This window comes from Salminus brasiliensis, chromosome 8 (genome assembly GCF_030463535.1).
Source record: "Salminus brasiliensis chromosome 8, fSalBra1.hap2, whole genome shotgun sequence".
In the NCBI taxonomy this organism is placed as follows: Eukaryota; Metazoa; Chordata; class Actinopteri; order Characiformes; family Bryconidae; genus Salminus; species Salminus brasiliensis.
This window is the reverse complement of record NC_132885.1, coordinates 38,324,244-38,347,724: the sequence shown is the minus strand read 5'-3', so window position 1 is coordinate 38,347,724 and position 23,481 is coordinate 38,324,244. Positions and strand designations below refer to the sequence as shown.

General features: G+C 41.8%; 1 protein-coding gene across 1 annotated transcript in view; it reads right to left on the bottom strand.

The window, feature by feature from the left end:
- Positions 1–23,393, bottom strand: part of LOC140561498 (protein mono-ADP-ribosyltransferase PARP14-like) — a 31,115-nt gene extending 7,722 nt beyond the window's left edge. Inside the window, exons 1-20 of the mRNA XM_072686740.1 lie at positions 23,222–23,393; positions 20,860–21,008; positions 19,486–19,504; positions 19,230–19,385; positions 17,993–18,229; positions 17,209–17,445; positions 14,467–15,965; positions 14,242–14,338; positions 12,642–12,746; positions 11,151–11,213; positions 9,574–9,747; positions 8,948–9,114; positions 7,564–7,600; positions 7,363–7,467; positions 7,203–7,265; positions 5,799–5,975; positions 4,725–4,897; positions 4,556–4,631; positions 1,920–2,026; positions 75–228 (exon numbers count right to left, since the gene is read on the bottom strand). Coding sequence (XP_072542841.1) covers positions 75–228; positions 1,920–2,026; positions 4,556–4,631; positions 4,725–4,897; positions 5,799–5,975; positions 7,203–7,265; positions 7,363–7,467; positions 7,564–7,600; positions 8,948–9,114; positions 9,574–9,747; positions 11,151–11,213; positions 12,642–12,746; positions 14,242–14,338; positions 14,467–15,965; positions 17,209–17,445; positions 17,993–18,229; positions 19,230–19,385; positions 19,486–19,504; positions 20,860–21,008; positions 23,222–23,393 — 3,967 coding nt within the window. The remainder of the gene's footprint in view (positions 1–74; positions 229–1,919; positions 2,027–4,555; positions 4,632–4,724; positions 4,898–5,798; positions 5,976–7,202; positions 7,266–7,362; positions 7,468–7,563; positions 7,601–8,947; positions 9,115–9,573; positions 9,748–11,150; positions 11,214–12,641; positions 12,747–14,241; positions 14,339–14,466; positions 15,966–17,208; positions 17,446–17,992; positions 18,230–19,229; positions 19,386–19,485; positions 19,505–20,859; positions 21,009–23,221) is intronic.
- Between the last annotated feature and the right edge of the window lie 88 nt (positions 23,394–23,481).

Here is a 23,481-nt window from a genome sequence, read left to right as displayed (position 1 = left end):
ACACTGATGCCCATAACTATGTGAAGTGTCCTCATACTTTTGGACATATAGTGTGCATTGTGTGCTGTTCTCACCTTCTTTCTTCAGTCCTTCCTTGAAGGCCTGCAGACCCCCCTTCTCCTGAATGCAGTCAAAAATCAGCCGACGCATTCTCTTGTCTTTAAGCTGTTCCTCGCTGACACCAAACCCGCCCAACACCTGCTTCAGTTCCGGGTCCAACTTGTCCACCTGAAAATGCACATTTTAAAAGCAGCGTTAATTAAAGCACCAGACTTTTTTTAGTCCCTGGGATTCCTAGAAATTGTTGTTGCTAGTCTTGAAGCCTATTCATCTGATGGCTTCCTGACATGTGTTGCTTCAGGGAGAACTGGTTTTAGGTGTGTGTGTGTGCGTGTGTAAATAATAGCACTTCCTTAAAGGAAAAGTCTTCGAGAGCTTCGAGACTTTACTGTAATTCAGTTGTTCTCTGTCTTGTTGGTCCAAAATCATTTCAATCTGGTTGGTTTACTTTGTAGGCATTCCTAGATAACTAAAACTATGCTGGGTTCCAGACCAAGGACTATGTAGACTGGAACCCAAACACTAATCCACCCCCTTATTTTACATAATTGAACCCTTGCCCTAAACATAGCTGATCAAATATGTTCAGTGTGTAAAGTTTTCTTCTTCAGATTCAAGGTTTAACTGCAGTTGCGGTGGGAAGTTGTCAATGAACGACTTGGCAATGTTTAGCTTTTGATGGTTTCTTTTATCTGTGGAAGAATGGGCCACTACACACAGCTTGTCTACGAGACTTTTTTTTTATTTGAGGGGTTCTGAAAGTAACAACAGGTCAAGATGATACATACCGGGTCAAAAATCAACTTTCCCCTATCACTGGATAGCTCCTGTGCTGTGGGCAAAGAGAACCAACCAGCTGTAGCCAATCATGATCACTAACAGGAACTGTTTGGGACTTTCAGCACCACTGAATTATTCAACCTAATTTGTTTAATTCTGACTCTTTGTGGTCAGAGTTTAGAAAGTCACACAAAAAGACTGGGTTCAGAGTGGTCCAATAGACTATGGCACTCGGGGGCATGACATGTAGCAAAGTCGTGGCCTAATGTTTAGAGAAGTGGGCTTGAGACTGGAAGGTCGCCGGTTCGAATCCTACTGGCAGGTAGGTACTGGGGGGGGGGGGGTAAAGGGTGTCTTCTCCCTCAATCTATGGCTGAAGTGCCCTTGAGCAAGGCACGTAACCCCCAACTGCTCCCTGGATGCTGGAGTAGGTAGCCCACTGCTCCGGGTATGTGTGTGTGCTCACTGCCCCTAGAACACTAGTGTGTTAAATGAGGAGGACACATTTCACTGTACATTGTACAGTTACAAATACTCACACCTTTTCCTTTTTTACCTTTATGTGATGGGGGAGAGAACTAACGAGTGGGTTGGATATTTCTAAAATTCAATAATAATTCTAAAATAATTCTAAAATCTAAAATCGGAGAGTAAAGCAGGGTACAAATAAATAAGTAAATAAGTATATATTCATAACAAATTGTCTTGTTATGTTTTTTAGTAAATATGTATCACAACAGTCTCCTACATAATAATCAAATAGAATGATACTGATATAATAGATACCTGTGCCACGCACAATGATTTTGATAGCAGACTTCCATTCATTGTTATTAATTGTTAAGAGGTTTTCGACTGAGCTTCCTTTACTGCATTGCTTTCAATCAGATAAATGGCAACAATAGATAAATGTGTCCATCTTCACTGTGAAACAGGTTTTGTCACATGAAACTTTTTCACATGAAACTAAAAATAAATGCAATCTGCCGGTCTTGTTATCTGTGTGTGTACATCGTTAAAAAAAACAAAACATTTTCATTCTGTAACAACATTATGAAAGTCATTGTGAAAGTACTCACATCTAAACCTGTTTCTGGATTCCAGAAATGCTCAGCAGGTGCACGCCTGAACAAACACAGACCCGGAAACATTGTGAAAAAACCAAAGAAGGAAAAAGACACTAAAGCTGGAGACATTGGAACACAGTCAGGGTAAACGGATGCACTGGCAGGGGAACGTGATCGTTCACATTCAATTACATTAAAACAAATGTGCTTATTTCTGTTGTACTACCCTAAAGAAATGCTAGTAGTAGCCTAGTAACTAAATCACAGGTACTGCTAGAAGGTCATCAGATTCGTTAGCATAATAAAGGACATTCACACAAACTCCTCCAGTCAGGATTTTCACATCATTGAATTATTGGGGTGGAATAAGGCGCTTTCACTATGACTAGAGGATCACTGGTTATGGACATGATGCCAGCCATCAGCAGCCGAAGTCAGAGAGAGCACAACTGGGTGGGTAGAGGGAGCAATACTGGTCGGCACTGGCATCTGCTGGCCGAAGCATGATGGAATGACCGGTTGCATGGTGACACTGCATTGGTGGCAGTTGAGAAAAAGAGACGATGGTGGTCTTCACTCTGCCAGTGTCGGGAGCACTGCATGTGACAGGGGGAGAATAAGTGTGGGTTGGGTCATTAAAAACTGAGTGGTAAATCCCTTCAGACCTGGTAGAAGTTTTGCTCACTGTTTGGGAGGGGTCATTGCCCATTGTTCACGGTGGTTGGATGATGCTTGTGTGAGGGCAGTTTTTAAATAGTGTCAAGAATCCTATGGTAAACACTAAGAAGCTTATGAGGATGGGCCTCATTCACCAACCGTTCTTAAAAAGCCTGAGGGAACACATTGTTATGATATATTGAATTTTTTTGTATGATGGTGTTCAGGGAAGCGTTCAGCAAAGTTTACATAGAGAACACAAAGCAGAAATCTGATAAAAACACTCCTCAAAAATCACCACAATGCACCCCTCTCACCTCTCGGAGGAGAACGGTCTGGGCGTGGTCTTAACATTCTAATGAGCGTACCTGACTGACAGCCCTCTATCTCAATTTATTTACGTTACCATGGCAACGCTCACATCCTTCTTTTTTTTTTTTTTTTTTTTAGCTTTTTAGCTTTTTTTGACTGAGCTGCGGTTGTGATTTCACACAGGGTTTACTGAGCTTCTGATATCAGGACCCGAGTTACCAGCCCCAGATATAGACACAAGCTCGAGCTGTGGCTGGGGGAGCGGTTGTCCAGTGACGTCCCTACCATCTGGGGTCCTATGCCTCTACGCATTCTCTACGCTGTCTTTGTGGCCGGCTACTCGCTGGCTACCACCTGCATTATGCTGCATTTTCTATCTTATTTTAAACAACTTCAGATAGTTTTAGAGACTATGTACCCATTTACCATTGTTTAGTTAAATCTGTTTAAAATGAAGGACAAACAAAATCTAAAATAACCTTTAAAAAACCTAAGCTTCAGTAAACACAACCTTCAGATACAAATTCTTCTTGAAAAAAAATGGGAACTGTGGGGCATGATTTCGGAAAGCCATTATTTTCCTAACTAACAGTACTTTTAGAACGGTCTCCACTTTTAATCCTGTAAAAAAATAGACACTAATTAGAGTAATTCAACTAATTAAACAGACAATTTCAGAGCCCAACCTTCAGCGTGAGGCCATAATAATGTTAAAAAATAAACACATAAATATATCTGTATTTTTAAGAACCTGCCGCTACCAATGCATCTTTTCTGCGATCAAGAATTACATGATAAATATCATGTATTGTGAAAATGTCTTTAAATACTGTGATATAATATTTCTACCATGTCGTCCAGCCCTATTTTCAACTTGCTTTGAGGTCTTTTTGGTAATGGCTCCTTTCTAGCCATCCCTTCGCACAAGCCAGTTGTGTGCAGAGCTCTTGACTGGTGCACTTTCACTCCAGTCTTAGCAACTGAACTCTGTATCTCCTTCAAAGTGATTGTTGCCCCCTTCTTTCTCTGGACGCTGAGTTCTGAGAGAGATGGCTTCCAGTTCCTCACTGGGATATCCAATCACTCGGCTGTTATTCCGTAGCCCGTTTCCGATCTTGTGCATGTCTGTAACTTTATAAAGCTCTAAATAAACTAAAATGAACGACTCAATCACTCATTCACCTTCATATTCAAATCTTTCTGTTCTGAGCCGCTGGAATACCCCCTGGACATGGTGCCAGTCCATTCTGGGGTTAAAATAAACCCTTTATATATAAAAAAAAAACAACGACTCAATATTATCAAAATGTCATAGCACTCACAGAAAGCACCTTTAGTTCATGTTTATTTGCTCCAGAGAGTCCTATTCTATTGGCTATTCTACAGGGACATTTGTGCACATTTGCACATCTACGTCAGCAATGGTTCCAACTTAGCCAAAGTAGCTGAATGCATTCATTAAAAGGGGTGTCCACAAACATTTGGACATATGGTGAATTACATGCTAGTTTAAAATCTGAGTGCTCCTAAAAAGAAATAAATGCATAAATTAGCATAAAATTCATACCGGTGCCAACAGCCAGAAAGGAAATGCTGGTGATTCTCTAAAATAAACCCTTTATATTAAAAAATGAAACCCTCATGAATATCAAAATGGCAAAGCACTCACTGAACGTTACGGCATGCTCTCTGGTATTCTTCTTCAGGTAAGCAAGCCTCTCCATCATTGTCATCTTCATCCTCGTCCCCACTCTCCTAATAGGGAGATACAGAAGCCTTTTTAATTAGCAACTGGTTCTGCTTTTAACCAAGTACGGGATTTGTGACGGTCACTACATAGCGTTCTACCTGGATGTCGGTGGTCCAGTCTTTGAGGCCTTGCTGGAACTCATGTAGGACTTCATCCCGGTCAACAACAACATAGATGTGTTTGACGACAGAGGACAAATGCTCGGAAAAATAATCTTCAAATGCCTGCAGCATTGCACTCATAGCATCCACACCCCTGAGGCCACCTCCACCTTTAGCAGAATAAAACTAGTTGAGTGACAAATCTCCATTCAGTCAAGCTTTATTCTACAGTGTTGGTAATAAAGGAGCACTCTGGCTAAGCTGAAAACGTAATTATTGCTGTATCTGTTGTGAACATGCCCCCTCGTCGTCTATGGTGGTGCCACAGCAGTTTTTACAGACTGGTTTTGGGTTTAAAGACTAGGAAAACTCCTTCTGATGATGTACCTTGAAGGTGGGAAGGACTGCAAGCGTCTTGGGGAAGGTGGGCTGTTTTTACTGGGCTCTACACTGGTTGCAATGCTAACAGTCAGGATTTCTTTTATGTGTGTGTGTGTGTGTGTGGTTCACAATGGTTCTTTGAATCATTTGCATAATATATGCTGGATACTGAGAAGACAGATGGCACCAAAAAATTCTGCCAATTCTGTCAAACTATGCAACAAAAAACGACTAAAACTATATGGACAAAAGTATTGGGACACCTGCTGATTCATTGTTTCTTCTGTCTATACTGTCCGGGGAAGGTTTTCTAATAGATTTTGAAGAATTGCTGTGAGGGTTTGATTAGCGAAGTCAAGACGTTGGATGATCACCACCCCACCGCATTCCCAACTCCGCAGCTCACCCCTAAATAATTGTTCTTCCACTGCTCCACAGCTCAATGCTGGAGGCCTTTATTTTGATACACTATACCAAAAGGCAGGAATACCCCCTGGACATGGTGCCAGTCCATTCTAGGGTTCAAATAAACCCTATCTGTGTTAGTAATGGTCCCAACTTAAAGTAGCTGAATGCATTCATTAGAAGGGGTGTCCACAAACATTTGGACATATAGTGTATTACATGCTAGGTTAAAATCAGAGTGCTCCTAAAAAGAAATAAATGAATACATTAGCATAAAATTCATACCGGTGCCAACAGCCGGGAAGGAAACGCTGGTGATTCTCTTCTGCTCGCATCGCTCCAAGACTTTCTTCACCCGTAACCGCGCCGCAGTGGCGGAGTGCGGCCCCATCATGTGGATGATGAAACCACACCGCAGATTTCCAGGACTGGTCAGAGCAACCATATCACCCACCAATGGCTCTGTAAAGAGGTGGAAGTGAGGACAGTTAGGAAAGTGAGGATACTGTTTTTAGCTTCTCCTCTTCTTTTCCCCTCGGGGGACTCCACAGCGCCACCTTGAGGGCTGTTTGATTACAGTCTCAGCAAGGCTATGATATGGGGCCTCGGACAGCAAAGGAACAAGGAGACAAGTGTCTATTTTGACAGCAGACTTGCCCAGAAGTCACTGGCCTCTGGTGAGGACCCGTTGTGACCCGTTTGGTGTGTTGCTAAATCAGGTTCTGATTTGAGGTTACACGTGAGTGTATGACGACTTCGTCATGCAGTTAGCACTATGCTAACGGATAGCTATGGCCATGGTCTTGGCATAAAAGACAATATACGGTCACAAAATTATGAACATGGTCCAGCACAGCTGCTACCCCTCAGCTTTTAATACAGAAACCCCACAGTTTGCCTCACGAAGTGTGTTGGGGTAGGCAAATGCGGTGGTACCGATGTTGGACATGCCCAGCAGACGGGCTGTGCTAACGCTGTGGTTGCAATGTTGCACAAAGCCCATAGCTTTGTACTTGTCGCCACACTAATGATCAGTGCACTTGAAGAGATGCTAAACTGGAGCAGCTATTCTTGTCTTTATTAGATACAGTATCTTCATCATTTTCTGTACTAGAAATATAAAGACTTGGGATCTTGCGGCACGAAGATGACGTAAATCTGTGGCCCCAAATACAGTCAGCTAACCATGCTGAGAAAACCAGGCTTGTAGCCATTCCAGATTTCACATAATGTGGCATCAACGGATGTCAAAGACAAAGCACAGATTGGAACGAAGAAGCTGAAAGATTTCTGCATGGAGGAATAGGAAAACAGATGTCAGAGACTGGTAGGCAGGTATAGGAAATGTCTAATTAAGTTTTTTCCAGGGAGAAATTTGAGCTTTAGGGAGAATTAGGGGATTGGGAGTCCTGAATTTTCCTCACAAAAAAAAAAAATAAAAAATTATTAAGTACATTTTCCAAGTGATTTTAAAGACATTTCTTCAGTTTTATGTGTTTATTTAAATTACATCAATCTCCTAATATTGTTTAAATGAAGATAAAAAAGACAAAGGTTGGACAAAATGTATCCAGATTGTTTCACAGGGCTGTGGCTGAGGGATTTCCTTAAACAGATTTGTTTTTCAAAAATCCTTGACATCTTAATGCCATAATTCCTAAATATACATTTTGCTAAATGAACACCTACCAAGTTTTCGGCACTCCTTTTCAAGATAGGGTCCAGCTTTTCTGAATATAGCCCCCGAGACACCTGGGACAACACAGTTGCATTACATGATAATACATGATCGTTACACACCTACTGATCATTTAGTAGACTGAATGAGGCGAATATAGAGCAAACCGACCTGTTTTCAAGTTCATTTCTCTGTTGGTTGTATTCACAATAGCCTCTGTTATTTCATCGGTGATGTCGCCTTTCTTTATCTTGATTGTGGCGCCTTCAATTTTCACTAGGTTGGGATGAAAATAAGGGTTTCCATTATGAAACATTATAAAATTTCAGAGATTAGGGTTCATGTTTGGGTTAATATAAACTTCATTCAAACCTTGGTTTAAATGTGCTGGCATGCCTTTTGTAAGGGACTGCATGAAAAGGGACAAAGACATCACAAGTCAACACTCAATGACCCAACATGTCAATTAAGATATGGTTTTTACAAGCAGAGAGTGCTAAAGTCACGGTCACGCAAAAACCTTGTATCTCCAAAATGTCACCTTTACAGGAGAATGGAAAAACCTTTAGGATTTATTGGTGAAACTCATCATGAAATTTTGACACATTCTGCCAGAGCCAACTGCCAGATTTACTGTATATCTGGTGAGACGTTATGGCAAGGACTGTATTAGGGTGATTAGGGTGGGATGTCTGAGTTGCTCTGTACCACTCACCAGAGTCGTCGTTTCCCTCTGGCATCAATGGGGCATGGGGCACCACTGTTATGCCTTTGGAAGGCTTTTCAGCCCATTTTCAGTTCCCCTTCAATACAGCGGCTCTAGAACATCCCACGAAGTTAGTCTATTATTATAATGCAACAACAGCTGACTGGTGTGCTCGCTTATTTATACGCGCAGTAAACCATGTCTATCACGTGGCATCTGTGACGTCCCGGGCCCAGTTCATTCCAAACCAGGGGTGGTTATAATATTCTGATATGACTGTGACAGTGGGCGGAGGGTGGTAGCATGGGATTTTAATGGTGGAGGAATGGCGCCTCTGGAAAGAGAGGTACCGAGCAATAGGCGCACCACTGTGGAGCAGCTTACCTCTATAATGAACACCTTCCATCACCTATTCTCACTAACAGGTAGGTGGTCATAATGTTTTGATATGACTGCTGTGGTAATACATTAATTCACAGTCCAACGCATAGTTTGCTCTGTTTTTTAATTAAACCCAGCATATTTAATACAGTGGTCAGCTCACACTGGTCAAGCTGGATGACCAGCTTGGCTTTTGACCATCATAGCATCATGTTTCCGTTTAAGTTTGGTGGTCCAGCTGGCCTTCTGGTATGACCACTCTGACAGAGATAATCAACGAGTATGACCAAGCCTATTGGTCATTATAACCAACCAACCAAGCTGGTTGACAACGCTGACTGACCAGCATAACCAACCGCCTGACCACGCTGGTTCACCAGAATGACCAGAATGAAATCATACGCTATCCCTGAGCTGAGCTGGTCAACCATCTTTACCATCTTTGCAGCTGGCTCACCGACAAAAACGTTATTGCCTGGATTACCAGCTGTTCAAACAGCTTGACCCCCTTAAATACCAGCATAGACCATCTGAAACCAGCTACCAGTAGAAGCAGGTCTTGAGCTGTGGTGCAATGAGTGTGATGCAAACAAAATGACCAGAAAAAAGTCATACAAACCAGGAAATGAAAGATATAAAAATTATGTATGATGATGCTAAATGCTACACCTTTCTGTTCCTCTCCTTGAAGTAGTCCAGAAAGGCTTCCCAAGCGCTCTGTTCGAATGTGACCACGGTGATCTTTTTAAGCCAAGATGAGTTCTGCTGAACCAAATGGTTCTCCAGTGCAGTGAAGATGGCTCTGATGGATTCGTGCCCTGAAATCCCAACCCCTCCTGTAGGATTGCAACAAGGGTCATTTTTACGGTCTATCAAATTCAAGCATTTATTTTTTCTCCCCAATTTAGATCACCAATGACCCAACCCATACATATTCTCCCCCCAATTACATGAATCACCCCGACACTAGTGAGGGCGAGACCAACACACGCCCCCTCCGACACATGCACAGCCAGCCACACCTCTTTTTCAAACTGGCAACCAACGTGCCTGGAGGGAAGCACCGTACACCTGGCTCTGACGCACCTGCTATCAGACGCCAGTGGCGTGAGGGGAGAGTGCCACCTACTCACTCTAGAGAAAGCAAGGCCAATTGCGCTTTCTCAAGGTCCTGGCTGCTGATGGCTAGCAGCATGATCGGGATACGAACCAGCGATCCTCTGATCACAGTGACAGCGCCTGAATCCGCTGGACCACCGGGGGCCCTAAATACATGCAACCGATCGTGTTCTTACCTGTTCCGATTGCAGGGATGGCCACCGTGGCAGCCTTTGTAGTTTCGCATAGCTGTAGGACCTTCTCAATGGAGGCTGCGAGATCGGCTGCGTTCCGGGGCCCAAACATCTGAGCGATGTACTTGCAGGAAAGGTTGCCACCGCCAGTGATTGTCACATCACCTGGTGTGGGATCTGGGAAGATTTGTGCACGATTAGAGCAGAGCTGGTAGACCTGGTAGTCTAATGTGTCTCCAGTTAATCAGACTAAAATCCGATTGCTGTGTGGGACAGAATATGCAAATTCGCTCATTGTTTAGCAATTATTACTAGTGCTCCAGTTGTACTGGGAGGGGTTTTGGTTGGGGACTGGGTCAAGGGAGAGATGGGTGTGTTTACACTGCTAAAACATGTGGCTCAAATGTGTCTCAGATCAGACCACCTCCTGTGGTTTGAGGGATCGGATTTGCATCTTGTTTAAATAGGGCCTTGAGTGTGTTTACACATGCGTCTATTGGCCTGATCCAGACATAATCCGGACACTAGAGACGCATGAAGTGACCAGGCGTAAACGGGGTCGAAGATTCACGGCTATAGCCTCATAGCTGTTGTGGCATGCCACTAATTTCCAAGCACTTCTCGGTACTTTCCCCACCCTGGGGGATGAAGAGATTGCAGGAAGGCCAGCCTGGTTTTAAAAAGTCCAGCAGCTTGCAGACTTTCAACTTGCGCTTTCTGTTTGTTGTTTATAAGCCAGTGAGCTGGTAAATAAAGCTGTTGTCGAATCAGTCCTCAGTGTCACCCTTATCTGAATCACCATTATCTCATTAAACTTGAAGAAACGCTTATTTTGGGCCTCATTCACCTAAGAATTTACTTTTAGTGAGTTTTTGAGAAAACTGTATAAGTGGGGTGTACATATCTTCTTAAGAACAGTTGGTGAATAAGGCCCAATATCCATTCAGCATATATTTTAGAACCCTAATATATTATATATATTAGTGCTCGCAATGTTAACACACACGATTAACCTGCAAACTTTACCATGTTAAACTTTCCACACAAATTAATCATCTAGTTTGGCCCCAACTTCCTTACATAGGTCTCTCTCTTTATGGAGATTAGTGCCGTATTAGCTCTTTTCTTTTGCGATGTAAACACAGCGTCAGAGGGTAGATTACACTTTATTTATGCTGAAATATGGATCATATCTCATATCTAACTAACTCTTATTATCTTCCTCATTCCCTCATCTCTCTCTCTCACATCTGCTCCTCTCTTAGCTCTTACCTTTTTCCAGCCCAGTGACTGATCATTCATTTATCTCTTAAAAAGCTATTTCCCCATTAAAGCTTCTGCGTCCAAGCTTCGTCATTTTCGAGGCTAAAGTTCTCTAAATTACATTAAAATATTTAAAAAAGAAAAATAAACAGAATCCTCTGTTTATTCTTATTTATTCTCCCATCCAAAAATTGTAGGACAAGCTAGCTAGCATTTTAACTTCACTGAATATTGTTGTGATCAACGCTATTAAACTTTTTAACAGATTTACACCAATAATGTGTGTGAGTGTGTGTGTGTACGAAGAAATGGTTTACCACTCAGTTTGTATTCGTTCTCAATGGATTTCCCTGCTGCTTTGAAGATTGCGCCACAAAGCCCTATTCAACAAAGACAATATAAAGCAATTACAGACAGCATCAGCTCTTCGTACATTTACATTACACTGACACCATTTCTATACTATAACACTGTCAGTTGGCCTCAAAGCAGAACTACATACAGCTACAGACAATCTTCCCATGTTTAACCTTTATTACTTACCGTGCAATCCAAAACCTTTCCCATCCATGATCAAAATATCTGTTAGCATCAGTCCACCTGAAAACCTGACACTGAATTTTGTGGTGAGGATGCAGGAAAGGTGTTCTTCTGATGACTCTCTTCCATGAAGGTCATATTAGTAGAACAGGAGAACAGTGCATCACCACTCCAGAGTCTGCTAATTGCTTAACCTTCCTGAAGGTGTTTTGCAGCCAAACATGATGTAATCAGACATCATGTTTGGCTGCAAAACACCTTCAGGAAGCAGCCCCATGAGTAGTTCTCTCTGAAACTTTGACTGATCTTCTGGACCTCAACGTGACCTCCACCGTTCCTGTTATCTGCTATTTCTTAATTACATTACAAACAAAAAAAAAATGGCTACCTGAAAACGGTTGGCTATCTTACATTTACGGCATCCAGAGCGACTTACAAAAGAGCTTCACTGTTTACTCAAAAATTAACCTTGTTTGTATAGACTAGGCTCCAAAATATCCCTCTATAAGCTTAGACTCTACTAAACACAGTAGTACTCTCAGAAGAGGAGGATCTTCAGTTTGGGGTTGAAGACAGCGAGCGTTGGACTCTGCCGTTTGGACACCCAGGAAAAGTTTGTTCCACCATTTCAGTGCAGGACAGAAAAAAGCCTGGACGCTTGCTTTCGTGGATCTTAAAGGATGGCAGGTCAAGCCGAGCCGTACTTGAAGCTGGAAGGGCTCTTGGTACTGATCGGCTTTTGACCGTTGCCATTAAGTACAGAGGGGCTGGTCCGTTCTTGGCCTTGTAGACCAGCATGAGGGAGTTGAATCAGATGCAGGCAGCAGCTACAGGAAGCCATCTTCTTATAGTCTTCTCCGGCTTTGTGGGCATCAGTTACTTTAATGTTCAGAACGTTAGACAGCTGCTTAGAAGAGCCCATAGCTGCAGATGGTTGGGGCGAGGTTTGAGGAGTGAGAGTACTTCTACAGCTTTGAAATTCGCACCAACAATAACAATAAGCTAAATCTGTAACAAGCTAATTAAGATCTGACCTTGGTAAAAGTTCTCTACAAGCTCAGATTTTCTGGGGTGGCCAAGCTTTTGCATGGTTCTTCAACAAAAATAATAAACTAATGTTGGATCTTCAACTTTACGCCTGTTGGATATCAGATCAGTTCGCTTAGCTATGTACAGCAATGGAAATTTTGACCAGGGGTGACCAAACCTTTGCATCTGTCTAGTCTAGTATTTTTTCTGTGTGAGTAATCATGAAAGCAATCACTTACCAGCGGAGAGATCTAAATCCCTGTTGGTGGAATTTACAATAACATCCACCGTCTCTTTGGTGATGTCTCCTTTTTTGAGACATACTAGCACTCCATGAACAGTCACTGTAATCCACACACATAAAAAGCAATGGTAAGTGACACATTTAAGTGACACATGGGGTAAGTGACACACTGTAAAACAGAAATTAAACTGATTACTAAAGATAAACTGTATAGACAAAAGTATTTGGACACTGGTTTATTCATTGTGTCCTCTGAAATCAAGAGTGTTAAAAAGCTTTTGTTGGAGTAACTGTCTCTACTGTCCAGGGAAGAAGGCTTTCTACAAGATATTGAATGAGCACTGCTGTGAGGATTTGATTGCATTCAATGAGAAGTGTGTTAGTGAGGTCAGGGTGTTAGATTTTGATCATTACCCCACCTCACCATCCCCACAACTCCCCTAATCATCCCAAAAGCACTGGAGGGAGCATCAGCCACAGAACACAGTTCCACTGCTCCACAGCTCAATGCTGGTAGGCTTTATAGCCCTCTAGCCCACGCCTGGCATGTATATCTCACTAGTAACATTACACTTATACGAAAGTACAGATTCTGTGCAATAAAAACCCCCTAGAAATGAACTGTCCTAAAATTGTCTAGATGGATTTGGACATTTTCATTGCTTTTACTGCAAACTTTACACTGGACAGCCATGACATTAAAACCACTGACCGGTCAGGTGAATAGCATTGATTATCTGGTTCAAATGGTGCCTGTCAAGGGTTGGGATCTGTACATTAGGCAGCAAGCAAACACAGAATCAGTTCTTAAAGTTGATGTAGATGTTGGAAGCAGGAAAAAGGGGCCAGGTACATCAGGCAAGTCTTGTGGGTGTTCCTGGTATGCAGTGCACCACGGAAGGACAACCAGTGAACCAGCAACAAGGTCATGGATGCCCATGGATTGCTTTTGCTGCAAACTTTACACTGGACAGCCATGACATTAAAACCACTGATCGGTGAAGTGAATAGCATTGATTATCTGGTTTTAATGGTGCCTGTAAGGGTTGGGATCTGCACATTAGGCAGCAAGCAAACACAGAATCAGTTCTTGTGGGTGTTCCTGGTATGCAGTGCACCACGGAAGGACAACCAGTGCATCAGTGACAAGGTCATGGATGCCCAAGGCTCAAGGCTAACAGCATGGCCGGGATTTAAACCAGCGAACCCCTGGTCATAGTAACAGGGCCTTATTCCGCTGAACCACTTGGGGCCCATTGGTGATCGGATCTCATCTGGTCACTCTGGGGACGCATTTTAATGCCAAGTGTAAACAGAATCCGGTCAAGAAGATCCAGATACTATGCAGATACAAAACGCATGACAGTGCCAGGTGTAAACAGGTCCTAGGTGCCAGATACCACAGGACACATTCTGAGGTCTTGTGGAGTCCATGTCTTAATGGGTCAGAGCTGTTTGGGTGGCGCGAGGGAGACCTACACAGTATTATAGGCAGATATTTTTAATATTTATAACTGAAGTTGTTTAACCTTCACGGCTTAGCCTGTATTGGGTTGTGCCCTACTCTTCCCTTGTAGTTGCTTGTAGCAAATTACCTGATGCCTCTGATTTGAATGTAGGCTTCATTTCTGGGGTGGTGACTTCAGCAGATGTGCTTACAGGGCAAGCAGATGTGATTACACTGGAAAACCCCTATCAGGACAGAGGAGTAAACAACAGCACAATACGGGTGCTTTTCAATTTTTATCTTTTTCAAATATTTCAGATGCCATTGGTGGGAAACCTGCATGACTGCATTGCAGAGAGTTAAAGGAACTTACCAATTTTGCTACAAGGATGTTGAACTCCTCAATTACTTTCACGTCAGAGTCAACCACAAATATGTTCTGCATATTCTTTGGGGAGTTTTGAGGATCACTGACGAATTCCAATATTGCTTGTATGATTGCAGTGCAACTTTCTTTGATGGAAAATCCAAAAGTCCCGAAGCCTAGCACAGGAAGCGCTACAGTATCACTACTCTTTTCTTCTGCTTTGTGGAGGCTGTTAATTATGGCTGATTTCAAGTAGTGCGTACTCAGAGATTGGCAGCTCTCGGGCAACACAGCATAAATCAGAGCCTTGGTACCAAGATTTCCCGAGTTACTAACAACCACATCCCCAGCAAGTAAAGCTTGCTTTTCTCTCTGGAGTCTGTTGCACACCTCTTTAATCTGAGGACCTCCAACCTCAAGGAACTGTTGGGCAGTAGGGTTGTCAAAAGCCAGGCTTGTAGCCATCGGACAAACCAGTGCATCAGCAGTCCAGTGATGCAAGTCGCCCTCGGCGATTGTTAAAGTGATGCAGCTGTTGATTTCATGCTGGAAACTCTTGGCAGGACCACACTTGATCAGCTGCTCGAAGTATAGTTTGCAGCTCCACTCCTTGGCTTTAGCCTGAACATTGGCTTCCTTCTCGTCGAGGACCTTCGACTCACCTGGCTTTGAATAAGTCAGTTTCTCCACGACAATGGAGGACAGCTTCTTCTTGATCAGGCGGGTAGCGTCTAGGATCTTCTCCTTTGCTGCCGTGACCTTCAGAAAAGGTGTCTTTTGTGAGTCACAAGAGTATTCCAAGCTCGCCCCAAGCTGCTGGAGTTCTGGGAGCTCTGACAGTCTCATGATAGACTTGACGAACTCCAATTCCCGCAGAGATTTAAGAGGGATAGTGTCTGTAGACTGAATCCCTGAATCCCAATAAATGCCATTTGTGTCGTTCACGATTAACTTAGTAGTCTTTTCTCTCACAGCATTCTTGATCTCGTCCAAGAGAGCATCCACCACCTCGGTTAGGCCAACTATTACAATCTTACAGTCGGCTTCCCTGAAAAAGATTTCAGCCTCAGGTGTGATGAGACCAAGACAAGTGCTTTCTACGCTTTGCCACACATTGACCTCAACGGCCAACTCGGCTGCAGTGTACTTCTTTAGAAACTCTTGGGCTGCCCTCCTCACGTTCTTCTCCCAAGTTGGTCCAATTTGCAATGCCAATAAAGAGTCTTTGTCCACATCCATTTCCACAACTAGCTTTCTCGGAAAAGTGACCTCGTCCACGCTGGCATGTACCATCTTAAGTTGGTTCTCAAGGTCATTCCTGCACTGTTGGTTGTTTGCAATGAATTTGAGGACCTCCACATCAACAGGAATGGGGATGCTGGTTTGTATTTCAGACAGAGAAGGTATTTTACCAGTCAGTGCATACTGGAGACTTGAGTAAAACAAAAGAACAGTAAGATCTGCACCGCAAAGTTGATGTTTCTGTTCCACCACTTGATATGCAGCTAGAAAAAGAGAGAAGTTACAGTTATACTTGCCATTTCAAATACTGAAATTCAATAGCTTTTTTTTCTATGATCTTATCAGCATAATCAAGTTCTACACAACAAGCTAACTAGGGGTGTCCTGATCCAGTCCAATGGATTTGGATCAGGGCTGATCCAGGCATATTTTGATGGATCGGGCATCGACTATTTTGGGTCTTTGTTTTTTGTTGTTTTAATTATTTGATTTATTTGCTTTATTTAGGACAACATCTTTCATTTTGAACATAAAAACAATCATTTTATTACAGCTACATTTTCTTATGTATTACTGCTGCTGTGGTCAAGATATCTCTAATGTAGTTTTGATGAGTTGTAATGTGCATTTAGGATATGTGTACTTTTAGATCTCTGTAAAATCATTTGTAGATCTACCATTTGAGATTTAAATAGTAATAATACTAGTAATATTAATATTACTGATATCAAAACCAATTTTTACTATCCAGAATTACCTGAAACTACTATTTCTACAATTTCTCTGCTAAAAAAACAATTGTAAATACTCATAACTGAAGTTTGAGAGTGTGATAAGAGAGTGTGAAACTCCATGTAAATCAATGGTATCAAAATTACATTAAGGATTATTAATTATGTCATGCTGCCAATATTACTATTCAGAATGGGCTTATAGTAGTGCTGTCAATCCATTAAAAAAGTTTCATGCCGTTAATCACAAGAATATTCTGTGATTAATTCTGATGATTAAAATGTTAAAGTTTTTAAAGTTAAAATGCTAGCCTTTTATACTTGAATTTTTGGGTGGAAGAAGAAATACTTGTGTGCTTAATAAACTGGCTCGAAGAATCCAGTGTTTTTTTCTCATAATATCTCAGTGTAGTTTTGAAAACTTTAGCCTTAAACACAGAAGCATGAATGGATGATCAGTCATTGGGCTGGATTGTTGACCATTTGACCCCCTTAATTGTAATCTCCATAGGAGAGGCTGGGTTTTTCTCTCCTGTCTATTGTCTCTGTTGCAGAACCTGAAGAACCCAGATGACCTTAGATCAGGATTGGTGATCCTTCTTCGCCCTAGACATCTGACTCAATAGAAAGCTAATTGTCTCTTTATATATTCCTGTGTGGTCTCCAGCATACACACTGCTACTCTTCTCAACATTTATAATCTACTGGTAAACAGCTGTGGTCAGTGGTCAACAGCATGCCATCAACTAAATTAAGAGCTTAATGAAAAACCTACCAAGATAGTCCTTGAAGGTTATAACCACACTCTTGTGTTTGTTGATCCAGAGCACAGATCTGATGGCTCCTCCTCCACTTTCCTCTTTGTTGCTGAAGTGGCCAGTAAGAACGTCTTCTTGAACAACACTCAGGTCCCCCTCCACCAGGACCGAATCGGTCAGCTCCAAACGGGAGGCGTGAATGTCCATGCCATATAGCCTCCTAGCAGAGCATTTGGTCAAGAAGTTGTTGACATCTAGAAACAGGATACTGATGATCAAAAGTGTGTTTTTATCTCATCAGAAATATCAGTGTGAAGATTTATTTCAGTGTAAAAAATGTGTCCAATTGTTTGTGGACACCCCTTGTAGTTAATGCATTCATACTTTAAATTGCATCCATTGCTAAAACAGATGTGCAAACACATGTGCACACACACAGCTTGTCTAGGCCCTGTAGAGTAGTACTGCCAATAGAATAGGACATAATCCTACTGGCACCAGAGCTGATGCCTGGTGTATAAAGCCCCCCCAGCATTGAACTGTGTTCTCTAGAATGATGGATGGTGGTCCATTCAGTACGTTTGGGATGAGCTGAATGCAATCAAATCCTCACATCAATGCTCCTCCAAAATCTAGTAGAAAGTCTTCCTCTCTGGGCAGTAGAGACAGTTACTCCAACAAAAGCTGGATAAGCTCTTTTTTTAATCCCAGAAACAGTGAATGGACAGGTGTCCCAATACTTTTGTCCTCTAAGTGAATACCACATCCTTCTTCTAAAGAATCGAAAATGCTCTCACTCACCAATGTCTTCTTTGAAGGTGACCACAATTCTGTCTTCATCTACGAGCTCCCAGGTGTGCGGCGCCTTTTGGGTGCAGCCGTTGATGAGTAGTGTAATTAGTTTGTATTTGCAGGTGTTCTTGAACCCGGTTAAGATGAAACATCGGTGGTCAGACTTCTCCACTACACTTTCTTCTCCATTCGCCTCCACGGTAATGCCAAAGTCGTGTTCTTTCATCGCAAGAATAGTCGAGAAATCTGAGAAATAATAAGGAGTTTTTCTATTTATTTATTTATTCATTCATTTATTTACTGGCAACAAACTCTGAAAACGTCCTTTGAGCTCGCCTCCCTGTTTCAGCCTTTAAGGGCATGGGATGTACTGGCAAAGGGAGTAGTAGTCTACCACTGTAGATATTAGAGGACTGGATTGATATAAATCCATTATGTTGGTTCTCAAAGGTTATACCTGCTACCTTTTTATGAAATACAATGAAAAATGTGGTTTATGGAATCTGGATACGGATGTTGAGTCTGTTTTTCCTTTTTTATATATATTTATATTACACAAATAAAATATTTTCAGTTAAGTTAAGGTATCCTATATAAAATAGAGAAATGTCAGTGCTGGAAATCTATAAAAAATATTTATATATATATATAACATATTACTATACATTAAATACAAATTCCACAGTTTATTATTAAAGTTTATTTAGTTTTTTTTATTGGGGAAAGTAGGGCAAGATGAGACGTTTTTGCCAGACCACCGTCTAGCAGCTTACTGATGTTACGTAATTATAAGTTTAGAGTCTCCAGAGCTACAACCTGATCAGGACATTCCTAGAAGGTCCCTAAAAAAAAATAAAAAAAAAAAATATATATATATATATATATATTTCTTTTTTTTTTTTTTTTTTTTAATTCCTAAAATATTTTATTCCATTTAGTCATTTTGGGCTATTTCCATTGGTCCATTCAGCAGAGGACTTATTTTTTTTTGCAATTGAATCAGATTTAATATTCTAGATATATTTTTTTATATTTCTATTTGGGTGACACTTTGTTTGAATACCCCCCTTATATATACCTATATACACATACACACACACACACACACATCTTGGGGTTAGAGTTACAATCAGGACCAGGATTAGGTTTAGGAACAGGGTTACAGCTTAGTGTCAAACCATAAATGCGCATTTGCGCTAACACAACCGTAATAATAGCAGCAATAGTAATAATATTATTCCTTTACCTGAGAAGTTTACGTGTAGAATCCAGCTGTTCTCCTCATGTACTGTTATAGTAACCTGCCCTAAGAACTGCTCGAAATACAGCGTGAGTATGCCTTCATCCACTGGCTCACTGCTCCGGACAAGCAGGCTGTGACTTCTCAAGTCTGCTTCAGTCTCTGACAGAGAGGAGGTCACATTGTCATGCTGTGATTAGGGTCTTCTTAGTGTGGTAACTGGGGTGGAGGCAGGTTTTTAGTGATTTCAATACATAATTACCTTTATGGCTTTCAGATGGCTTTTCGTCCTTTTTCATCAGTGTGTTTGCAGCACAGGAAAGGGAAAACAGAAGACATGGTCGGACATTTGAGACATCAATATGTGCTGGGGTCACAAACTTGCTCAACAAAGGAAGGCTGTAATGCCAGTGTAGGGCGAAGGCACAAGTGATTATTCCTCAGAAACTCCAATGAGAATCTGCTGTGCGATTGTTATGGCTAGTGTAGTGGGTAACAACATGAGACAGACCATGGAACAGAACCCCATGGTGGACAAGGGTTCTGTCCACCATACCACACCAATACAATCATCCTTCACCCTTTTGTAGCTCCCCCTATCACTAGCGATGCTCCCAACACTAGAAGGGAAAGGACTTAACGCCTCAGATACATGCAAATCCATGGCCGGGCGGATGACACGTTCTGAAGAAAGCCTCAGGCCCCCAGCTCCGCCAGACCAGCTAACAGACGCCTGTGCCGACCAACATTTCTTAAGAGAGATGAGGGGAGAGAGTGCCATCTGCTCACCTGTAGGGAACACGGCCAAATGTCCTCTCTCAGACCTCGCTTTGCCATCAGCACCCAGAGTCTGAGGCAGCACAACTGGCTGTGCTCTCTCCTCTCATTAATCTTCACAGGGATGTTGACCTGCCCAGGCGTCTGGTGTGGTGGAGCTGGGGGCCCGGCGCTTTCCTCTGAGCATGTCAGCTCCCTGGAAATGCTACAGTTCGAGAATGCAATTCAAGAAGAGGCGGTGGCTGGTTTTGCATGTATCAGAGGAGACTTGTGTCAAGTACTTGCCCTCCTAGTGTCGAAGCATTGCTACTGCTAGGTGGGGTGAATGGACAGTACCAAATTGGGAGAAAAAGGGTTGACCAGCCCAGTTCTTGACCTTCAAAGTACATATTCCCAAGCTTTAGATCAAGTGAAGGTTCTTTGGACCTTAATAAAGGTTCTTCACACTTCACACTTCTCTAATGGACGCCCTTTGCAGCACCTTTATTTCTGACAGTGTTATTTTTATAGCTTCTAACTCTCTTCTGTGACCTGTGTCACATATTAGGCATGTGTGACTGTGTCCTTCTACGCCGGTTTGTCACTGTTTACTTGGGTAATCCCCTACCCCTCACTGATTTGACAGTGTGATCTACATTTCCATGAGCGTTTCCTTGTTAGTCAAGTTTCTCGGCATGCAGACAGACGGTCTTAATGTCTTGGAAGACATTCCACATGCTACAGGCTTCAGCTTCAGCTGATCAACAGGTGCACAGTAATACTCAGCACACGCTCAAGCAGCCCAGAAAACACAACTAGCCCAGTCCAGACTGGTCAAATAAAAAACCTGGAAAACTGGAAAAGTAAAAGGGAAAGTAACCTGGGCTGCAGCTGATGGCACTGGATCTGATTTACGCCATGCTTGTGCAGGAGGTTTCGCAGTCCTCTGCATTTTCACTGTTAGCTTCACCGCTCCCAATTCTTTGAAGGCAACTTGGTGGACTCCTCTTTTGAGCACATTCTGTGCATCTGTGGGTGCAAAGAGCATCGACCAATACATGGAAACACAAGATTATCTTAAAATGTCAAGAAATGATGAAACATTTTTATATTCTGGGAATTAAAAATAATTTTAAAAATGACAATTCTCGGCTGGGAGTCCCAAACAACATAGCATATCATATAACATATCAATGTTTCAACCCCTTTAGGTGGCTTTCTGATATGTAAGTGCAACATTTCGTTGGGCTAACATTATGTTTTAAGCTTTACAGTAAAACAAACTATTGCTGGAATGCATATAGTAGTGTAGATCGCTCAAAACATAAGTTGAATGGTGTTAATTACAACTAAATTTATTTTCATATTTAACAATATTATTTTAGCTGATTAATCATAAGCTAGCACGTCCTTGAATTTTTGGGAGGGAGATGTAAATAAATGACAAATAAATGTTTTTTTATTTATTTATATTATCTCAGTGCTGAGAACTTTAGCCTTGAACACAACAAATGAATCCATATTTCAGCATAAATAAATAAAATGTAATCTACCCTCTAAGCTCAACAGTACGAGAGCTGACTTTACGAATACATGGATTTTATGTACACACTTACACAAGCTACAACGTACACAGCCTTCATTGTAACATAATATCAAGCTTTAGGCTAATGGACATTCGCAACGTTAATATTTCACAAACTTTAGTTAGCTTATGTAGCCTGGGTAAGCTAATGGCTTGTATAGACACCCCAAAATGGGAGATAAGTAGGCCTTATGAACTGATGAACTTGATTAACTGTATTCAAGTAATTTACCATCAGCACACTTTTCACCTTAAACAAAGGTAAAATGCAAGTATATCTTAATAAACTGAAGTAATTTACTATCAGAACAGAACATCGCACCGTTATCCTGGAATTTAACCTTAATTTAAGATGGAAAGGGAGCTTTAATAAGACGTGGGCCTTCTGTATACACTTGTATACACATGTGGAGAAATAAAACCGCCTCAAAAAGGCCTAAACTGGATTGAAATAATAAAGATATCCTGTCCTAAACAGTATTATGCACGGCGTGGTCTTCACGGCACAATCACGCTGGCCAGCTGGGCATGTGTTCAATGCCGCTGACCAGCTGGATTGCAGCCCTGCAGCCCTTCAGACTTGCCAGAGCTGTCCTGTGCAGCTACATTAGCAGCCATTTAAAAAGACGTGGTGGAGCCATAATTGCCCCAGTACTGGTAGCATTGTGTGACAGGGTGAGTCCTAGCTAGTGGGTGGGTAGTGGAAATGACTAAGCATGGGGAGGAATTTGAGGAAAATCCCCTCAAAAAGGTACCCCTCAAAAAGGTACCCCTCATCATCTCAGAGAGATGATGACTTCGGATCCAACTCTGATCCACCTCAGCCAAATCCAACTAACCACTGCCTTCAGAAGTTCTTGATTGGGCTGATTGAGGTGTGTCAGGTTCGGGTTGGAGTTGAAACCTGCAAGAAGGCAGGTCAAACAAACTGTCTGGAGAAAGGATTAGCTTTACAACCTTAGAAACTTAGAAAGAAAGGGTTCTTCAAAGCTTCTATGCAACCAGGACAACTTAAAGAACCGTGTCAATGCTTAAATGGTTCTCAGGCTGGTTAAATGATTCTTTACAATGGTGGAAAACCTCATGGAGGTTCTATGCAGTACCAAAAAGGGTTCCACTGAGGTTTTTGTATAAGCCAAAGAAACCATTGTAGTACTATGTAGAACTTTTACATTTAACAGATATTTAGATGAATGGTAGTTGGAAAAGGGTCTTGGTAGCACTTGGAGAGCCAATTGTAGATGCACTGTAAGGCATGAGGTTCTAGATGAATTCTAGAGCCAATGGACTGGATTATTAACTTTTTAATGAGCATTTTAAATCTGCATTAGAAAATAAAAGTCTCTAATATAAATTATGCAGGATCCCAAAATAGTTCATAATTAATACAAATAAAATATATTTGTCCATACTACAAAGTAGTATGCATAATTTACATTAGTTATGTATATATTATTATTTTGTAATGCAGCATTAAAATGCTCATTAAAAAGTTAATTATCCAGTCCATTGGCTCTAGAATTCATCTAGAACACCATACCTTACAGTGAATCCACAGTGGGCTTTCAAAATAAAGTGCTACCAAGACCTCCAGACCTTTCATAGACACACCTTATTTAGGTTTGTAGATTTGCAGTGTTTGGGTATGGTGTCTTACCTTCTCCATCCAGGTACACCAGCAGAGCTTTCCTTTTGTCCTCAGGATTCTCCTGGATCTGAGCCGCCTCTCCTCCGGATCTTCTCTTACTTTTGAAATACAGCTCTAACGTAGGTATCACACAGTCAAAATCACATGGAAGACCCTCCAGAACCAGAGTTATCGCATCCATGATGCCTGTTTTCCAAGCCAAAGGTGGCTTCAGAGAGTCCTAATAGGTCAGTCAGCCAGGTGTAATGTTCCTGCAGGCTTTACAGCCT